The sequence below is a fragment of the Ornithorhynchus anatinus genome, chromosome 3 (assembly GCF_004115215.2).
Source record: "Ornithorhynchus anatinus isolate Pmale09 chromosome 3, mOrnAna1.pri.v4, whole genome shotgun sequence".
In the NCBI taxonomy this organism is placed as follows: domain Eukaryota; kingdom Metazoa; phylum Chordata; class Mammalia; order Monotremata; family Ornithorhynchidae; genus Ornithorhynchus; species Ornithorhynchus anatinus.
In genome coordinates, this window is record NC_041730.1 from 116,332,803 (window position 1) to 116,354,701 (window position 21,899).

Below are 21,899 nucleotides of genomic sequence, written 5' to 3' on the forward strand. Positions count from 1 at the left end.
TCCTCTAGTTTGAGGGAGTTATCACAGAGATCTAAAGCCTGCAGAAATCATTTATTTCCATTCTTTAAATAGTTTCCAGCAAGGACTTTTAGAGACATTTGTAGCCACAGGTTGCCTTTTTTAAATATGAAGTGACCAGTAAAAGAAATATTTAAGGAGAACTCAGCATTTCTGACTGGACAACCCTGAGAAGGAATCCCAGATTTCGGAAGTTTTCTGTTTTCTCCAACTTGTGATCTCCTTTGGTTTTTCAGAGTAGCGAATTCATTTGTACCTTGGGAGCCACTAAATTGTAATATATCTGCATGTTTAAATTGGTATTCATTTATTCTTGTAGGCATATTTGTACTCAGTGTGCAGCACATAGTCGATCGTCAAAATTAATTCAACAGTCCTAATATTTGCCCCAGACAGATGGCTCTAAAACCCAGGTCTTTCGGTTTTTCCTAAAACCTATCCATCAGTATTTTTAAAATAGCTTCTCTCATAACACATCTAGTTCTTGCTGTATGTAGAAAGGCCATCTTCATGTTCTTCTGGCAGAAAAAAAATTCTTTTTTCATTTTGAAATACTTGTCATTTTGCTGAGACTTCAAATAATGGTGAATGGTCATCATCATTCACTCTAAATGAGTTCCCAGGAAAGGTGAGTTTACTAGTCGCGAGGTAAAGATCTGATTCTAAGTAATATTAAGTTATTCAGAGGAAATAGGGAAAAGCCTGCTGTGAAGAAGACTGAGGAAATGGGTGTTTGGATCTATTTGGCCGTAACTTCTGAAACACCTCCTGATGCAGGGGAGGAATGGCTGTCCTTCTCTATTGGAAATTAATCAGTTGCTTCAAAATAAGTTACCTCTTTTGATTGTCCAAACCTGGGATGAAGTGCTGTCATTTCCTCTCTCTCCCATTAGGATCAGGGGATGCAAATCTTAGCAGGAGCAAAATTAAAAACAGAGGAGAAGTCGAGGTTTCCTGGGGGCGGTAAACCAGCCCAAACTAGGGAGACCTAGGCATCAAGGGAAAAACCGACCAGGATTGCTAAATCATAAATTCATTTCTTTAGAAGAAACCCAAGAATGTGTTTTTCTAGGAACCAGCTGAAAATCGTGTTGGGGAGAATGAATGCTGGTTGACCTCGGGTGGTAAGCTCTCCATTCATCTCTGGACTTGTTTGGACTGTTTTTACTTTGGTTTGTGCTTTGATTTGTAATTGCTGTGTGAGTCTGTGGCAGAGGCCGGGTCTAATGACATTATGCTGGGTAGGAGAAACCACGAACCTAGTCAGCTAGTGAGCACAACTAGCTTTTTAAAACAACATTTCCTCCCCAAGAAAATGGAGATTCATTTCCTTTGTTGGCTTCCCAGAGAGTGACAGAGTTTTGTCAGTAAAGGGAAAATGAGATAGCCAGGTAGAAACCCTGTATTTATCTGTCTCAGAAGGAAGGAAGTAACTTGTTTTTTAGTGAAACAAAAAAGAAATGCCCTCTAATTAAAATCTCACCACCTCCTCCCCCCCAGATTACAGGGCTTGCGCGGAGACATTTGGAGAAGCGTCAGAATGAAAGTAATGTTGATGAAAAAAGATACTCATCTGTTTGGATAGAGTTCTGACTCTTATGCAGCATGCTTTAGAATTTTACTAATATTGGATTAAAAGAGGACCCAAAGCAATTCAAAACCATTTCAGCTGTGTACTTTATAATCAGCTGAAGGCCCTTTCACTTTGCAGCCCATCTTGTTCTTAAAAACACAGTCCCCACACCTTGAGAAGCTCACACTAGATAATGGTAATAATAACAATTGTGATATTCGTTAGGCATTTTCATTTTGTCACGCATTGTGCTAAGCGCTGGGTAGATAGAAGATAATGGTGTTGGACACAGTCCCTGTCCCACTTGGGGCACACAGTCTTAACCCCCATTTTACAGTGAGGAACTGAGGCACAGAGAAGCAAAGTGACTTTCCCAAGGTCATGCAGCAGAGTAGAAGAGCTGGAATTAGAAGTCAGGTCCTTCTGACTCCCTTGCTCATGCTGTATCTAGTAGGTCACGCTGGTCTAGCCACCTTAGGTATGTTCTTGGAGCCGGGGGGACCACCAAAGTAGGTTGTTCTCCTATTACCTTTTTTGCTTCCTCTCGTGGTTTGCTCCCTGTTGGTTCACTCGTCTGTTTAAGCACAAGTGTGTGGCTACAACCAGTTCTTATGGAATGTGAGAGAAACTGCAGCCTGAAATTGAAGAAAGGCTATTTCATTTGGGAAATTGCAGCCAGTCAGTTTAGGCATCTGTGGCTTCCGTGCACAAGTGGTTCATGAGGGGAACGTCCCGGACCGGCCACCCTGTGCTAATTTTGAAGTTCCGCTTTGTTTTCAGTCTCTCAGGAGAAAAAGGCATTCTCGGGTGCCATTTGAAAGGGGTTTCCAAGTTGGAGCAACGTTTATGCAATCTCACACAATATGATTTTTTTAAATTGTATTTTTAAGTGCTACTATGTGTTAGACACTGTACTAAGCACTGGGGTAGGTACCAGATAATCAGTTTGGATATTGTCCATGTCCCACATGGGGCTCATAGTTCTAATCCCCATTTTACAGATAAGATAAAAAGCTCAGAGAAGTTAACTGACTTACCCAAGATTGTATGATAGATCAATCGATCAATCGTATCAATTGAGCGCTTACTATGCACAGAGCACTGTGCTAAGCGCTGGAGAGAGTACGATATAACAGAATTAGCAGACACTTTCTCTGCTCTTGATGAGCTTACATTCTAGAATGGAATAGCTGGGAGTAGAACCTAGGACCACTGATTCCCTAACCTGTCTTCTTTCTATTAGGCCACACTGCCGTGATTCGACTGTAAACTTGTTGTAACGAGATTGTACAGCTGTGTTGTGTCCTACTCTCCCAAGTGTTCAGGACAGTACTCTGCACACAGTAAGCTCTCAGTAAATATCATTGATGATTAGACGAGATGTTTGACTGGAGGAGGGGAAGTACCCTAAAGCGTAAGGTGACTTTGGAATCTGGACTTTGGCATATAGCCTATAGCTTAACAAAACCCACAAATTTTATTATTGTTCTTATTATTCCGAGGTAGGCCCCCACTGGGGAGGAAGCTTAGAAAGCATTTTAGAAACAATTTGATTAGCTGAGGTTTGGCGATCCAGCTAACCTCTTGTTGTATTGTACTTCTTAGTGGTATAGTAATAATAATTAGTAATAACTGTGTGTTTAGGGCTTGCAATCATGCACTGTGTATAGAGCTGGAATAAATCTAGTCAGCTGGGGCTGTCCCAGGTGGGGCTCACAGTCAAAGGGGAAGGGGGGACCCGTATTTAATCCTCATTTTAGTGATGAGGAAACTGAGGCAAAGAAGGGTTAATCGACTTGCCCGAAGTCCCACAACAGGAAGGAGGTGGAGCCAGGTTTAGACTGTAAGCCCCCTGTGGGCAGCGATTGTCTCTCTTTGTTGCGGAATTGTACTTTCTGAGCGCTTAATACAGTGCTCTGCACACAGTAAGCACTAAATAAATAAGATTGAATGACTTCCAAAACTGCTTTTCCCACTAGGCCAAGTGGTTTCTCTTGTAAAGGTTTCCTATTCTCATTGTATTTCTCTGCACGTCTTCCCAGTAGCCACTGCTACCTCCTCACCACTCAAATTTCTTCATTCAAATTGGAGTCAGAGGGTTGGATGTGTGGAACAAAAAAGAAATTACATGGGAGGGAGAAAGTCACTAGCTCGTCATGCTTCCTTTCTTTTTGCCTTGGCTGCCCTTTCCACCGGGAGTGCCCTTCCTGGACCAGACCCTTTCACTTTGGAGTCCTGGGGAAACTCAGATAAAATGTGATTCACTTGGACCTGGCAGCCATTTGGAGTTCTTGTGCCTCCTATTTTCACATCCCAGGGAGTATGATACATTGAATAGGGTAAAGACTAGAGGGGTACGACGCTTCGGAACTAAATAAGGCCTTCGGAAATACCAGGAATTTGGCTAGAAGGTAATGAGGATTTGAACCAGGGCAGCAGTAGTAAGGGTGAAAAAGAAGAGGCAGATCTAGGAAATATCGGAGGAAGAGTAAGAATTGGAGCTTGACACATATGGAGAATAACTAATTGAGGAATCAGTGATGACGCCAACCTGACAAAGTATCTCAGATGGGTAGGGGGATGATGTTGATGGGGAAAATTAAGAGGAGGAGAAGAATTAGGAGGGAGGATGAGGAGCTCGGTTATAGACATTTTGAGTTTAAGGTGCCGTTGAGTCAGTCTCTTCAAAAAAACAACAAGTGCACATATTTGTACTTGCTGATTTTAAAATTCTAATCCTAGAGTTCTGTGAAGAGGTAGGAGGAAACTTCTGGAAAACTCACTTCTGTACCTGCGAAGAGCTGTTCCATTTTGCTAATTATAATAATAATTTGGTATTTGTTAAGCACTTACTATGTGCAAGGCACCATATTAAGCTCGGAGTGGATATGAGCAAATCGGGTTGGACCCGGCCCCAGGCCCATGTGGTGCTCAATCCCCATTTTACAGATGAGGTACCTGAAGCACAGAGAAGTGAAGTGACTTGCCTAAGGTCACACAGCAGGCATGTGGTGGAGCCAGGATTAGAGCCCACAATCTTCTGACTCCCAGGCCTGTTATCTAGACACTAAGCCTTGGCCCTGCTGTGATTAAGCTAACTGGTATCTTCAGTGGTCACCAAGGCCTCCATTGAGCTCCTCTCAATTAATTAATCAAAATATAGTATTTATTGAGTGTATACTAGGTGCAGAACACTGTAGGTAGTACTTGGAAAAGTACAGTACGATACAGTTGGTTGATACGATTCAGTCATTCATTCAGTTGTATTTTTTGAGCGCTTACTGTGTGCAGAGCACTGTACAAAGTGCTTAACACTCTTCAGGGAGTGTACAGTCTAAAAGGGAGATAGTAAAATAAATTACAGACGAGGGAAAAATAAATTAGAGGGATATTTACACAAGTTTTGTAGTGTTAGGGTGAGTATCAAAGTGCTTAAGGGATACACAGCCTAGTGCCCAGGCGACGTGGAGGAGAGAATGGATAAAGGAAATGAGGACCTAGGCAGGGAAGGACTCTTGGAGGAGATGTGATTTTAGGAGGGTTTTGAAGGTGGGGAGTGTGATGAACTGTGGAATATGAAGGGAGAGAGAGTTGTGAGTTAGAGCTAATGGGCTCTTATGTCTAATCCTTCATGTCTTGGCTGCCTTCTACACTGTTGACCCCTCCCTTCTCTTAGAAACACTCATGGTATCTCTGACTTGACACGTCTGGATGATCCCTCTGACCACACCTTCTCAGTCTTGCTGGTTCTTCTTCAGCCCAACCGCGGGCATCTCACAAGGCTATTCATTCAATAGTATGTGCAGAGCGCTGTACTAAGCGCTTGGAATGTACAATTCGGCAATAGATAGAGACAATCCCTGCCCAATAATGGGCTCACAGACTATTCTGGTTTCTCTGCTCTCGTCTTTACACTCTAAGCTGCTGATATACTCAGATACCTTCAGCTATTACCTCTCCATGTATGACTCCCAAATCACTCGCTCCCACTCTCACATGCTGAACAACCTCTCAATTTTGCTTGCCTCTGGGTCATCCCCACACGGTGGTCTTATTGGCACTGTAAAATCAACATGGTCAACTTGAGCTTCTCACCTTCCCTCTTCAACCCACTCCTCTTCCTAACGGTCCCATCAGATTTGAGAATACCACCGTCCTCTTTGTCCCTGAAGTTGGCAGTAATGATACCGTCTCTGCCTCCTTGCTCTCTTTTAATCCTCAGATTCAGTTTACCACTAATTCCTCCAGGTTCTTCCTGCATAGTTTTTCCCCCATCTATTTAGACTGTGAGTCCCATGTGGGAAAGGGACTGTGTCCAACCAGATTAGCTTGTATCTTTCCCAGCGCTTAGAATGGTGTTTGCCACACAGTAAGCATCTAGCAAGTATTGTGGGGTTATGAATAGAGCATGGGCCTGGGAGTCAGAAGGTCTTGGGTTCTAATATGGCTTTGCCACTTGTTTGCTGTATGACCTTGGGCAAGTCACTTCACTTCTCTGGGCCTCAGTTACCTCATTTTTATTATCCTATTTATTTTGTTAATGAGGTGTACATCCCCTTGATTCTATTTATCGTGATTATGTTGTCTTGTTTTTGTCCATCTGTCTCCCCCGATTAGACTGCGAGCCCGTCATTGGGCAGGGATTGTCTCTATCTGGTACCGAATTGTACATTCCAAGCGCTTAGTACAGTGCTCTGCACATAGTAAGCACTTAATAAATACTATTGAATGAAGGAATGAATCTATAAATGGGGATTGAGACTGTGAGCCCCACAAGGGACAGGGACTGTGTCCAACCCAATTTCAATTTGCTTTTATTCAACCCCAGCACTTAGTACAGTGCCTGGCACATAGTAACCGCTTAACAAAAACCATTATTATTATTTATAATTATTACTTCTCCTCTCCACCCACAAAGCTGCCAATCTGATGCTTAAGTCTTCTCCCAGTTAGACTGGTGTAACTGGTCTCAGTCCTCCAGTCTCTCCTATCAATTGATGGTATTTATTGAGCACTCAATTATGCAGAACACTGAACTAAGCACTTGGGAAAATACAGTATATCAGAGTTGGTAGGCATGTTCCCTACACAAAGTGAGTTTACAGTCTAGTCTATTTCTTTCCCCTTTTCAAAAAACCTCCACTGGCTATCCACTTCCCTCCACATGAAGTAACAACACCAGACCACTGGCTTTAAGACACTCTGCCAGCATTCTCCCTTTTATTTATTAATTCTCCTCATCCACTGGTCCCTAGATTACACTCTCCACTCCTTTCAAGGAGATCTTCTCCCTGTCCCTTTTTCTTGCATCTCCTTCCTCTGGTCCCTTATTTGCAGTCTCCCTTTCTGCCTGGAATTCCTTCTCCCTTCAAATCCACCAGACCATAGCTCTACCCATCTTCAGAGTCCGGGAGTCTCACATTCCCCAGTTAATTTCCTTCTCCCCAGGCCGTATCCCCTCAACACTTATGAATTCACTGCCTCTAGTAGTTCTGTACATGTCTCTTCAAATACTCCCCTACTTATGTACTTGTTTATTCATTCTTTTCATTTTCTCATAATCAGTTGTATCTCACACTTTGTAACTCTCATGTGTGAGCTCTGTGAGGGCCAGATACCATCTTTTACTTGATTTATATTTCCCCAAGTGCTCAGTACAATGCTCTATGAGAAATATTTATTGTTGGATTGTTAAATATTAAATAATTATATTAATTGTGGTAGCTTAACATTACTATGCATCAAACACAGAACTAAGCATTGGGATAGATAAAAGATAACCAAGTTGGACACAGCCCCTGTCCCACATGGGCTTGCAGTTGAATGGGGAGGGAGAACAGGTGTATTCTCCCCCATAATGAGAACACTGAGGCACTGAGAAGCTGTGAAGAAGTTTCTTCCCAAGGTCCCACAGCACGCCATTGGCAGTGCCAGGGTTAGAACCTAGATCTGGACTTTTAGGCCCACAGTCTTTCCACCAATAATAATACTTGTGGTATTTGTTAAGTGCTTACTGTATGCCAGGCACAGTACTAATCGTTGGGCTGGCGACAAGCAAATCGGATTGGACAAAGTCCCTGTCCCATGTAGGGCTCACAGTCTCAATCCCATTTTACGGATAAGGTAGCTGAAGCACAGAGAAGTGATGTGACTTGCCCAGGGTCACAAAGCAGACAAGTGGTGGAGCTGGGGTTAGAACCTATGACCTTCTGACCCTCAGGCCCGTGCTCTACCCACTAGGCCACACTGTTTTTCCCTGTGTGTGTTGGGGGGGCAGGTGGAGGTGAGAGTAGGTGTGAAATGCTAAAGTTATATTTAGAAAAGAAAATAGGTGTAGCTGTGTGGTATATTTAGCCATTGTTACTTCCGTGTTTAATTTTTCATTTCCCCATGTTGTATCCTTCCCCTCACCCAACGGCTACTTCATTGCCCGCAAAACACTCGGTTACTTACCCCCTTTTATCCCCACATCCACGCCCCACAGCAATAATGTTCATATCTTTATGCTCTATTAACTTCCTCCTATCCATAATTTATATTAACCTCTGTCTCCCTGGCTCTGATGTAAATTCTTTGAGAGCAGGGATTATGTCTACTAATTCTACTGTGTTTTCCAAACTCTTAGTACAGTATTCTTTACATAGTAGGTGCTCATCAAATACCATCGATTATAAGTTAACACCTTTATGATTTAGAATGAAACAGGACTTGTAACTAGGAACTCAGTCGATAAGATATCTGTCAAGGAAGCCCCATTAACAAGCTCAAGAGGCACTGATTTTGAAGTCATAGAATATAGAAGTGCTCAGTACAGTTCTCTGCACACAGTAAATGCACAATAAATATGATTGATTGGTGAGATATTCCACAAAGCAAACATTCCTTAAGCTTCCTGGGCAGCCTCAGAGCAAAGCTGTACATAAAAGTGTACATAGACCGTATGTAGAACAGCTCATTAAGCTATTATTGGACTGTTGAGGTTGTTGTGTCTACAGGACTCCCTTGGACTCTGAACCCTGAGAGGTATTAAAGTCATTTTCTCTAGCCCCAACACCGTACTGATTTTGTTTTTATGTTGTGTATTTGTCAGTGTCGTGTTGTATTGTTTCATCATTCCTGGTGTGTCTGTCTCCAGCCCCTTTTCCCCACTTATACTATTAAATTGTGAGCCCTGCCATGGAATGGGGACCATGTTTAATTTCCACCAGCATATTTTCTCTCAGCACTTAAATGATATTTCTACGACTAAAGGTATCCTTCATTAAGATTAAGTATCTAGAAAACAGAACTCGACTTTCATCCTCCTCCTCCTCACATATCCTATTTTCCTACAAGAGGCCTTCCCTAAGTCCTCATTTCCTCTTTTCCCACTCCCTTCTGTGTCACCCTGACTTACTCCCTTTACTCACCCCTCTAACCCCAGTCCCACAGCACTTATTACTTATTTATATTGTTTGTCTCTTCCTCTGGACTGTAAGCTCGTTTTGGACAGGGAACGTGTCTGTTACATTGTAGTGCTGTACTCTCTCAAGTGCTTAGTACAGTACTCTGCACACAGTGCTCAATAAATACAATCGATTGCTTCATCAGAGGATTTCTCACTGCTTTGAGAGAGTGTGGGAGATAGTGAAGGGACAGTTCTGCAGGAGAAAGAAAGAACTGAAATATTAACCCACAAAATGACTTATGTTTAGACTTAATGGTGATGAGGAAAATCATTCAGATTTTTTCCAAATTGTATTGTAGCGTTTTATCTTGTGGGGCCTAGCCTAGGAGTCAGAAGGACCTGGGTTCTAATGCCGGATCTGCCACTGGTCTGTTGTGTGACCTTGGGCAAGCCACTTAACTTCTCTATGCCTCAGTTACCTCATCTGTAAAATAAAGATTAAGATCATGTGCCTTATGCAGGGTATGGACTGTGTCCAAACTGATCATCTTGTATCTACTCCAGTGCTTAGTACAGGGCCCGGCACATAACAAGCACTTAACAAATACCATTCAAAAATAAAAATAAAAAACAAACAAGAGAGCAGTAGCAGAGAGCCTGGAGTGATCCACTTTGTCCCCTGATACCCACTTAGTTGGGTAATAAAGACGGTCATCATCCTCTGCTGAATTAGCGAGCTGGACTGTAGCTCTCTGTAACAAGAGGCATTGTTTATTTTGCACATTTCCTGCATTTGCAGAATCTTATGGTATTATGCAAATACAGAGGGGAGGAAAAGAAAAACTGCTGATACTGATCTGAACAAACACCTTATTCTTCTTTCCCGCCTCTCTTTTCCCTCCTTTCCCCTTCCTCTTCCCCCGTTTCTTTGCTTGCAACCAATCCCAAGCTGATCTGTGGTAACTAGCAGCTGAGCAGCAGCTGGGATGTGTTGGGCGAATATGACTGCCTCTCACTTGTACATAGAGATGATGAAATTGTGAGGGAGAATGATCACGGCTACAAACCGAGGAGAAAGCCTAATAGGAGAATGGGCAATGCAGGCAGGCAGCCAGAAATCTGGAAGAATTTCTGCTCCAGGATCTCTTGTCTTCCCTCCCTTGGATTTCCTTCTCCCTCCCCGGCCTTCCTACGGTGTCCGGGACGTGTTTTGGGCAGAGCGATTGGACTTGCCCTTTTTTCCCTGTGCAGCTGAACTGCTGTGCAGCTAAAGGATCGGTAGCAGCTGTCAACAGAGAGGTTGAGGAGAGTCAATCTGTTGCTTGGAAATGTTGTATCCTGATGCTGTGGAGCACCAGCCACATTCAGTCACTCAATGATATTTACTGAGTATTTAGTGTGTGCAGAGCACTGTACTAAGTGCCTGGGAGAGTAGCAGTAATAATAATAATGGTATTTGTTAAGTGCTTACTGTGTCAAGCACTGTTCTAAGCACTGGGATAGATACAAAGTAATCAGGTTAGACACAGTCCCTGCTCCAAATGAGGCTCACAGTCTTAATCCCCATTTTACAGATGAGGTAACTGAGGCAGAGAGAAGTTAAGTGCCTTGCCCAAAGTCACACAGCAAACAAATGTAGGTATTAGAACGTTGGCCCTTCTGATTCAATTCATTCAGCTGTATTTATTGAGTGCTTACTGTGTGCAAAGCAGTATTAAGTGCTTGGGAGAGTAAAATATGACAACAAACAGACATATTCCTGCCCACATGAGCTCACAGTCTAGAGGGGGAGACAGACATTAATATAAATAGGTAAATAAGCAAATTACAGATATATATGTATGTGCAGTGGGGATGGGAGGAAGAATGAATGAAGGAGCAAGTAAGAATGGTACAGAAGGGAGTGGGGGAAGAGGAGAGCTGGGGGCTTGTTAAACGATGGTATTTGTTAAGCGCTTACTGAGCCAAGCACTGTTCTGAGCACTGGAGTAGATTCAAAGTAATCAGGTTAACCCATGTGGGGCTTACAATCTGACTCCCCATTTTCCAGCTGAGGGAACTGAGGCCCAGAGAAGCGAAATCACTTGCCCAAGGTCACACAGCAGATGAGTGGCGGGATTAGAACCCGTGTCCTCTGACTCCCAAGCCTGTGCTCCTGCTACTAGGCCATGCGATGAAGTGGAGGGCCAATAATGACGACGGGGTCATCGCGAGTCTGGCAGAGGACCAGCCGGCACTTTTTTGGACGCTGGTCCTCTGGGGAAGCGAGGCTCTCGTGCCCAGTACAGTCGGGTCAGCCGTCCGGCAGGATCCCGACAACAGACTCCCGGGCTTGTGCTCTATCCACTAGGCCACATTGCTTACAATGATGATGATTATACTTCTTTGTGGCTCAGTGGAAAGAGCACGGGCTCAGGAGTCAGAGGTTGTGGATTCTAATCCTGGCTCTGCCACTTGTCAGCTGTGTGACGTTGGGCAAGTCTCTTCACTTCTCTGTGCCTCAGCTCCCTCATCTGTAAAATGGGGATTAAGACCGTGAGCTCCACTTGGGACAACCTGATAACCTTGTATCTCCCCCATCTCTTAGGGGAGTGTTTGGCACATAACAAACGCTTAACAAAAACCATCATCATCACCATGACTACTGCTATGGCTACTAATAATAATGAGGTATTTGGTAAGCACTTATTATATGCTAAGCGCTGGAGGAAATGCAGGATAATTAGATCGGACACAGTCCCCATTCCACACTGGGTGCAGTCTCAGGGGAGGGAAGAACAGATACTGAATCGCTGTTTAACAGATGAGAAAACAGAGGCCCAGAGAAGTTCCGTGACTTGCCCTCAGCTTCCCAGGAGGCAAAAGACGGAGCCAAGATTAGTACTCTGGTCTCCTGGCTGTTCTCTGCTCTATCCATTTGGCCACGCTGCTTCTCAGAATTCCGGTGGCTCCCCAAATGCGCCGTTTACTCGGATGACTGAATTTTGGGTTTCAAGACAGAGCCCCAGAGCCCGGGAGGCAGGTGGGAATCGATGAATCACCTTCCTACTGGTCCTGAGGATGCGGGGCGATGAGCAAGCCAAGCAGGTTGTGCCACCTAGATATATGGAACTGGGCTCAGCTGGCAGTTCTCCCCATCGATGCATTCTGACAGTTCCAGTTAGTCTGAAAGAGCCGGTGAGATACTGGAAGGAGGTTAGAGAACAGAACTTTAGCCCGTGGGCATGGGCATGTTAAAACAAATGTCATTGGTTCAAAACCAGAAGGGAAATGCTGTAATGGAAAGGAGGCAGTCAGGTGGAAAGAGAATATAGAGTCAGATTGAGGTTCTTTTCCTCCCTGTTCCATCAAATTGTCAGATGAAATGGACATTTGGTTGGAAAGCCTCCTTCAAGGGAAATGAAGGAAAATGGAATTTCTTCCTTGAGCTGGTGTTGCCTGCTTCACGTGCAAGGAACATAATACATGAGAGTACAGACAATGTCTTTAGTTTTGTGGAAAATATGAGCGTTTTGGGCAGAAAGAAATGTAAAGCAGAAAGCGGCCTTTGGTGGCATACTGAGATGGAGACGATATTTGCATTCTGTCCCTCCTTGTTTTGGGATTGTACAAGACAGATATCATACATTCATGACAGAGAATTCTGACTCTAGTAACTAGTTCTCCACATCTCTTTTCCCCCTCCTCCCTCCCCTCATTGTGCCTTGATTGCATCAAAAATACCCTGAACCTGTGGGTGCAAGCTTGAGCAGACATTGGTCCATCTAGGGAAATGCTACCAGGTAGAACTTGAAACAGCTGTTAGCTTCACCTTGCCCTCTCTCTAAAAACAGCTGAATTTCAGGGAACCTCATCGCCTCACTGGCAGATTTTCAGAAATAAAGTATTCCCTGGCCTAGAGCCTTGAGAAAGAGGTGGGAAGAGGTTTTTTCTCCAGAATTCACAGAGTTCAGTTAGAGCAGAGGGGGAAATTCCTTCACTAGAACAGGAAACACGAACACGAACGTACCAGCCGAAAGCCACTCGATCCCCGGACCGACTTGGACAGATTACGTTGGTGAAAGGGAAACTTGTCAGTAAACCAGACTGTATCGCTCTTACTGTTTAGGACTCGAGGACATCTTTCCGGGGAATTGATTGTGTTCAAGACTGATAAACATAGACCTTCAGATCCAGCCTTCCTCTATTAATGGCCTGCTCAGAAACCAACTTTTGCCAAGAGCTAATGCAGAGAACACTGCCTCGTTATGCATGTGCTTTCCCTAACCACTCCCGTTCTATCACCGATGTCCTGCTCCAGACTAACATCTGCCTCGACAGACCCATGCCGATAAAGCCATGTACATTTGTTTGAGTCTGTTTCAAAATGGCCTACCCCATCCGAGCAGTCTGGTAGTCGCGAGGATGCGAAGTCATGGAGAGGGGCGCCTGTCCGGATGGGCAGTGGGGTTTATCGTTAGGCTGACATGATCTCTGATTTCAGACTGTGTTCCCACCAGGCACAACTGGCAAAGCATCATCCCCACCACCGGTGATCGTAGACACCAGGCAGATGAGTGAGAAACTGGAGACTATTTTGTTTCAGCTGCGGCAAGTGACCCGCGAGAGGGACGAACTGCGGAAGCGCCTGGCCCTGTCATCTCCTGGCTCGACTTTTGACGACTGCAGGTAGAAGTGACGCTGTTGCTAGTGACCTTTGATGGAATACTTCTTGCCCTCTGGCGGGTGCGACCCAGACTGTGCATGGGACGCAGGTCTTGCACCCTATTGGCTGATATGCAGATCGTCCAAGGTATTCACTCAGTCGTTGAGCGCTTACTGTGTGCAAAGCACTTCACTAAGCACCTTGGAGAGTACAATATAACAACAGACTCATTCTCTGTCCAGAGCGAGCTCACAGTGGAGAAGCAGCATGGTGAAATGGATCTGCTGGGTGACCTTGGCTGCTGATAGAGCAAGCTTAAAACCTGTTTACATTTGCACAAATCACACCCCTCTGTGGGTTTCCTGGTCAGCTCCAAGGAGGCCTTGGTTCCTAATGCCATGATTAGTACTTGAGAGAAAGAGGAATAAATCTGAACTTCATGATCCGTCAGCAGAACTGTGTTGTCACTACTTTGCTGTGTCCTCTGGGTGGGTAACGGCTGCTGTGTTTTCCCTTCTGTGAAAGGCCCAGCCCCAAACCAAGTCACGACTACGAAAGGCTGAAGATCCAGTGTGTGAAGGCCATGTCGGACCTTCAGTCTCTCCAGAATCAACACACCAAGACCCTGAAGAGATGTGAGGAAGCAGTCAAAGAAGCAGACTTCTATCAGTAAGTGAAGCCTAGTGAGGGGGAGCCTAGTGTGGGATGAAAATCTCTGGCCTAAGCTTAACCCGGCAGAGGTTTGTTAAGGCTGGAAAGAGGGCCGGAGGAATTTTGCCTATGTGCATGTGGCATGTTCATGTCTACATGAATGCTCCAGTGGACTGCCAGCCAACTGGGCATGGGTAAAAATACCAGGCAGGCAACAAGTGGTCCATGCACTATGCTGTGAGGCCCTATCTATTGTAAGCAGTCCTAAAAAAAAAAGAAATACGTCTACACCTAGGCTGAATCAATCAATCTGGCCTTCTACAAAGCCCAGTTTGACCTGGCCTTTAAGCTGAAGAACTGCAAACTCACTTAGTTTCATGCTGGCCTCTGTAGTGAGGATCTCTGGTCCCTCATGATTTTGAGGTGCCACATATAAGCCAGGGGAGGTATCAGGCGTGTCCCCACATTTTCCAGTTCTTCTGTCTTCTGGAATATTGCTAATTTTATGTGACAATAAAAGGGAAGAGAAATGGGGGCAGGTGCGCACATTTCTTAAGTTGCTAGAATCTGACTTGGGCTGCTTAAGGTGTTGCCTTGAACTCAGCAGACGTCTCGCTATTGGTTTCTCCTCTCCTCATCCCCCTTCCCTCCCCTCCTTGCCATCCCAGCGTCAGGTTTGGGTCGTGATGCAGGTTTTTGGGTGAAATGGAGGTCTTTGAATGAGTAGCTCGGAGCGGGTGGGGAGGGCCTAGGAGTAAGTTCCCAGGTAAACAGTCCTCAAGCCCTTTTCTCTGTGGTGGTGTTTCAGCACGCTGCATAGCCGTCTCTTGAGCGATCAGTCCCAGCTGAAGGAGGACGCGGATGCCCTGAAGCGAGAGAATGCCCAGCTGATCCGAGAGCACAATCACCTGCAGCAGTCCTGTGAGGAGATGAAAAGGCTCCACGAGGAAGATCAGAAGGAGATTGCTGACCTCCGGGTCCAGCAGCAACAGGTAGATGGGAAGTTTCTCATAGAAAGAATGAGACGGGGAGATGCAGCGGCTGTTGGGAGCTCAAAGAAACAGGCTTATCACTGCAGTTGAAGGAAGATGCTGTGTGCATTTGGGTTAGATCCTGCTGTGTGTTGATCATAATTCTAGAGGGAATGAAGCTCCAGTGATCAAATCAGAGTTCTCAGGTTGCAAGTTAAAACTTGATTCTCTCCTATTTGGTGTTAACCAAGTAGTTTAGCTCTCTGAACCTCAGGTATTCTATCTGAAAAATGGATATGATTCTTTGCTCATCACAGGTATGTTTTCATTCATTCATTCAATAGTATTTATTGAGCACTTACTATGTGCAGAGCACTGTATTAAGCGCTTGGAATGAACAAGTCGGCAACAGATACAGTCCCTGCCGTTTGACGGGCTTACAGTCTAATTGGGGGAGACGGACAGACAAGAACAATGGCAATAAATAGAGTCGAGGGGAAGAACATCTCATAAAAACAATGGCAACTAAATAGAATCAAGGCAATGTACATTTTATTAACAAAATAAATAGGGTAATGGAAATATATACAGTTGAGCGGACGAGTACAGTGCTGAGGGGTTGGGAAGGCAGAGGGGGAGGAGCAGAGGGAAAGGGGGAAAAGAGGGTTTAGCTGGAGAGGTGAAGGGGGGGTGGTAGAGGGAGTAGAGGGAGAAGAGGAGCTCAGTCTGGGAAGGCCTCTTGGAGGAGGTGAGTTTTAAGTAGGGTTTTGAAGAGGGGAAGAGAATCAGTTTTGTGGTTGAGTGAGATGATGAAAAAACTATTGAGTCTATATAGCAATTTAGTGTGGCCCAGTGGATAGGGCATGGGAGTCTGAAAGATCTGCGTTGTAATGCTGACCCCACCATGTGTCTGCTGTGTCACCTTGGATGAGGCATTTAAATTCTCTGTGCCTCAGTTACCTCAGCTGTAAAGCAGGAATTAAGACAGTGAGCAGCTTGTGAAACATGGACTGTGACAATGTGATTAGCTTTTATCTACCCCCAATGCTTAGTACAATGCCTGGCACATGTAACAAATACCATTTTTTTTTTTTTAAAAAAAAGCTTGTTCATACCTGTGATCTCATTTGCCCACTCAACAGTCCTGTGAATTAGTTGCCCTTATAATTATCCCCACTTTACATTAGAGAGAGAAATAGAGGGAAGAGAGTTGGTGATTTGCCTAAAATCATACAGAAGAGGCAGTGCCAAATTGAGAATCCAAGGCCCTCAACTTTATTTCCACAAACTCTGTACCTATATATCAATTGTAGTTATCAAGCACTTACCTTGTGCAGAGCACTATACTGAGCACTTGGAAGAGTACAATATAATAGAGGTGGTAGACCCATTTGTTGCCCACAGTGAGCTTACAGTTTGTAGTATATATAAATATAGTTTGTAGTACTACTATATATATATTTATATATATACACACACACACACACACATATGAAAATGCCTTTGGGTGGTAGAAGGGAAGCAGCCTGGCCTAGTGAAAAGAGCACAGGTCTGGCAGTCAGTGGACCTGGCCTTAATTTTGGCACTAATACTTGCCTGCTGTGTGACCTTGGGCAGGTCACTTAACTTCTTTGTGCCTCATTTTCCTAACCTATAAAATGGGGAAACAAAAACTGTTCCCTCCTACTTAGACTGTGAGTTCCATTTGGAACAGGAACTGTGTCTGACCTTATTAACCTGAATCTACCCCAGCACTGTAGTGCTTGACACATGGTAAAATGCTTAATAATTGCCATAATTATCATTATTTGTAATAGAGATATTTAATATATATGGATAAGAATAAAATTATCCTGAATTTAGCATTTAGGTAGCCCAAAACATTTGCTGAGTATTAATACCTCCTTCTCTCACACTTAACTGAGTGAGGCATAGTGAAATAAAGAGGTTTGCCCTAAGTGACATTTCAGCCTTAGTGCCAGAGAGAAGATTGAAACTTGCAGGCTCCGATATACCACAGTGTAATTAAGCATTAAGCCACATATGGATGGTGTCTAAAAAAGGTACCTGCTCTAGTTATCCAGTTAGCCTAGGATATGTATACACGCACACACACACATACATATATAAAATGAGTGCTGTGAAGTGGGCAAGGAATTCTATCTCTTGCCAGAAAATGTCTCCTCTGAAGCAAGTGGTTGTGTTCCCTCAGGCTAGTGACATGGAAAACAGGAGGGGTAGGGTGTGTTTAGCAGGTTGAAAGAAGGTGTTATTGATGAATGTGGGGTGGAGCCAGTGATATGCTTACAGGTCCGGAAATGCTTTTTTGTTTCTCTCCACAAGGCTGTTTTCCCACTTTGTATTAATGCTGATCAGAGTACTCCTTTACAGGCATTGGCTTGAATGGAAACATCTAATTCCAGAAACAATTTTCCTCTCTGTGATCTGAGACTTAGGCACACATCTGGCTGGATCTATTCAGCCAAGGGAATACAATTCAGTGACATCTTAATGTCTTGATTTAGAACTTTAGCTTGCGTGTAGTGATGAGGACTGAATGAGACCTCTTTCAGCATTCCGATTTAGTGACAGATGCTCGCTCAGTCTGAGAAACTAAATAATATAGGCCTTCTCCAGTCAACTGTGAGTTCCTTGAGGGCAGGCATAGTGTCTTCATGCTGTTACCCTCTCCAGTGTATTTCATAGTGTCTCTGTACTCAGGTGCTCAATACCTATTATCAACTGATGGATGGTACCTATTTCCTCAGATACGTTATCCAGCAATAAGTAGTGACTTTGTCCTTGTAGATTGTACTTACCAAACCCAGGAGAGGACTCTGTTGTTTCTCAAGCAGTTGAGGTGGAGAGGTTACTTTCAGAAGCCCGCTGAGACTAATTTCACCCTAAGAGAATGAAAGCACTTTTTTTCCCCCCAAACTAGCCTTAATTAGTTTTAAATTTCCCCCTTAAAAGGCCACGGAGCATGGTTATTTTTATCACTAGAGCAGTCAATTAGTCGTAAGTGTTTAGCACTTCCTGTGCGCAGCCCACTGTGGAGAGTACAAAATGATAGACTTGGTAGATACACTCTCTGCCCACACGAGCTTACAGTCTAGAGCAGATGAATATGCTTTGGCACAGAGATGTCTTTTGTAAGAATTCGCTGCAGGCCCCTTACCAGCATCCTGCCTCTGGCCTGGAACACCCTCCTTCCTCATATCTGACTGACAGTTACCCTCCCCACCTTCAAAGCTTTATTGAAGGCACATCTCCTCCAAGAGGCCTTCCCAGACAAAGCCCTCCTTTCCTCTTTCACTCCCTTCTGCGTTAACCTCCTCCCTTTATTTCCCCCCTCCCAGCCCCACAACATTTATGTGCACATCTGTAATTTATTTAATGTCTGTCTCCCCCTCTATACTGTATGCTCGTTATGAGCGGGGAATCTGTTTATCATTATATTGTACTCTCCCAAGCATTTAGTACAGTGCTGTGTACAGTAAGCATTCAGTAAGTACGATGGACTGACAACTGGCAAAAGAAATGGGTGAGGATTTTAACATCTTTTCTTCTTTGATGCACATGATTGTGAGCCCATTATGAGCAGGGATTATGTCTATCTGTTGCTAAATTGTACTTCCCAAGCACTTAGTTCAGTGCTGTGCACACAGTAAGTGCTCATTAAATATGATTGAATAAATGAATGAATATTTCCACTTCCAAGCCTCAGTGGATGTCATCAGTCCTTATGTTGTCGGATTCGGTAATTTTGTAATGGTCCTGGCCACAGCTTTCTTGATTTTGTTCATTTCCCTTAAGCTTCTCGTCATCCTTTGTCTTTGCCATCTGAAATTTCCTAGTCTTTTCATACCAATACTAGAATGAAGTGACTACAGCTTCCAACCATCTCAGTTGTCCTTTTTTGACAATTCTGCTCTGGCAAAAGATATACCCACCAAGATGGTACACCATTCCATGGTTTTCAGTAGAGACAGGCTTTCTTATTTTTCTTTCTATCCCCAGCATTTTCTTGGTATTTTTAATAACTGCCCCCCTTGGCTGCCTTCTTGTACCCCAGCTCCTTCGAAGCTGCTCAAGGTCTCCTCTGAACTCTTCCCTTTTTGGATTGCCTTTTTTGTTAACACTGGGCAGCTATAGTTCCTTCACCAGACCTGGTCAGGCTTCGCGTTGCCAACCGTCAATCCCTGGCTCATACATCCATTCTGATCCCGCTTTCCCACTCCCAGACTTCCCTGCCTTCATGAGTGGTGATCCCCTGCCAGATGGTTGGATTTAGACCCAGAGAGAGGAAATTTGTACCAAAGGGGAAAAAACCCCCCACTGCAGTTGATTACTGAGGGAGGAAATTTGAAGTTGAGCTTAGGTTAGAAGAGAGTATAACCTCTCAGCTCCTTATAGAGGGTCAGGTGATGGAAAGTACTTGAATGTTGCAGGACTTGTCTACTTATTCTAGAATACTCTTGCAAGGTCTCAATACTGAAAGTGCTCAGTAAATACTTGATATTGATTAAACTTTGTGTGTTCCGATAAGTTTTGAATGTAAAAATTTGGCAGTCTACTGTTTTATCTAAAAGGAAGTTAGGTAGATGCTACTCTTGAAGGTGGGGGAAGTGGGAAACCAATCGGCAATTCGATATTTGAATATTCATCGATACCAGGTAAAAGGAGTGCTGAGTTGCTGCAGTTGTCATTCTAAGTGTTTTTCTAACAAGGGTTTTAAAACTTTTAAAACTACAGGGATCGTATAATTATCTGCCTATTAGAGTTTTTTTTATTCAAACCAGAGCCTTATTGAAGGCACCTCTACTCCAAGAGGTCTTCCCAGACTAAGCCTTCATTTTTTCTTCTCCCACTCCCTTCTGCATCATTTTTGCAGTTGAATTTGCTCCCTTTATTCACCCCTCCCTTAGCCTCTAGTACTTCTGTATGTGCTTAGTACATTGCCAAGTGCTTAGTACTGTGCTCTTTGCATAGTAAGCGCTCAATAAATACTACTGATTGATATCTATAATTCATTTGTTTATATTAATGTCCGTCTCCCCTCCTAGACTGTAAGCTCATTTGGGGTAGGGAATGTGTCTGTTTCCTGATATATCGTTACTCTCCCAAGGTCTTAGTACAGTGCTTTGCATACAGTAAGCGCTCAATAAATATGATTGAATAAACGAATGTGTGCAAAGATGCACACTGACCACTCCCCCTTCCTCTCCCCCACCAAGATTTCTTCCCCCTTATTCCTTCACATTTAGTCCCTTTGAAGCTTAAAGATTAGCAACGGGATGATTGAATTACCTTTGATTATTTAAAGTCATAAAGTCTGTTCAATTAAAGGAATTTTTTTGTTGATAAATGCTTCTAAATTTTAATTCAAAAAGCAGAGCTCACTGGAGTGAAGAAATAGGTATCTATAAACTATGAAATCAGCTGCCTTCTCATCAAACTGGGGTTTCCTCTCTCCTGCCCCACTTAGTGGGAAACTAGAAAAATTAGGCCGGGAAAATGCTAGAAAACAACATTGAATGTTCCACTGCTTTGTTGCAAAGAAAGTAAACAACAAGGAGAAGCCAGCTGAGCAGGTGGTTTGCTTTACTTCCCTGTAAACCTTCAATCTTAATGTGGGGCTTCCCCATCAAGGTCTATGCCAACAGTACAGCTCCTCCACAGGCCTAAGGTGAAAGGTCAACATAAGCTCCACAAACAAGGTTTTTTTGCCCACTTCCTGCCTTGTCAACTTGAAGAGTTTAGTGCTAGGTAAATAGGGGTTAGTTCATTGGGTGCTTGCTTGGGGGATTTGCCCGTGTTCATTCTGTAGTAGGATCTGGACTGGAAGGGAAAAGTGGATTTCTTTTAAGTCATATAATCAGACTTTGGGAGCCTTTTGTTGGAGGAGATAATATTGTCTTCTCCTCCAAGAGGCTTTCCCCAATTAAGCTCTCATTTCTTCTTCTCCCACTCCTTTCTTGTTGCCCTTGCATTTGGATTCACACCCTTCATTCACCTCTCCCACAGCCCCAAAGCACTTAAGTATGTATCCGTAATTTATTTATATTAATGTCCATCTACCCCTGTAGCCTGTAAGTCTGTTTTAGGCAGGGAACATGCCTACCAACTCTGTTACATTGTACTCTCCCAAGCACTTATTAAAGTGCTTTACGTATAGACATACGGTAAAAGCTCAATAAATACGATTGATTGGTTGATTGATTTTTCCCCTCCAGTATTTGCATCTGGTTTCAGCTCAAAGGGCCATTGATCTTGCTACAGGGCAGAGATGCTGGGCTCCTCCTGACCTTAATGCCTCTGTTAGCTCATCTGGGGATTGAAACTGTGAGCCCCGTGTGGGTCAGGGACTGTGTTCGACCCAATTTGTTTGTATCCACTCCAGTACTTAGTACAGTGCCTGGTACATAGCGTGTAACAAATACCACAATTATTGTGGCTTTTACTGGTGTCTCTCCGTTTCTCTCTTTCTCTCCTGTGACCCTGGAGCACCTGAGTTGATGATGAATGATTCTGGAGCAGTCTTTATTTTTATGTATTTGAGCACTTACTTACCGTGGAAGTGGATTTCAAGCACTGGTTTATGTGCTGGGGTAGATTGAAGATAATCAGGTAGGGCACAGTACCTGTCCCACA

The 21,899-nt window shown here is 43.9% G+C and overlaps 1 protein-coding gene across 8 annotated transcripts in view; it reads left to right on the forward strand.

The window, feature by feature from the left end:
- DLG5 (discs large MAGUK scaffold protein 5) overlaps positions 1–21,899 on the forward strand; it is a 159,975-nt gene that overhangs the window by 74,328 nt on the left and 63,748 nt on the right. For all 8 annotated transcript variants that reach the window (XM_029059540.2, XM_029059542.1, XM_029059543.2 and 5 more), the window contains 3 exons: positions 13,478–13,646; positions 14,149–14,292; positions 15,083–15,266. In XM_029059540.2, coding sequence (XP_028915373.1) covers positions 13,478–13,646; positions 14,149–14,292; positions 15,083–15,266 — 497 coding nt within the window. The remainder of the gene's footprint in view (positions 1–13,477; positions 13,647–14,148; positions 14,293–15,082; positions 15,267–21,899) is intronic.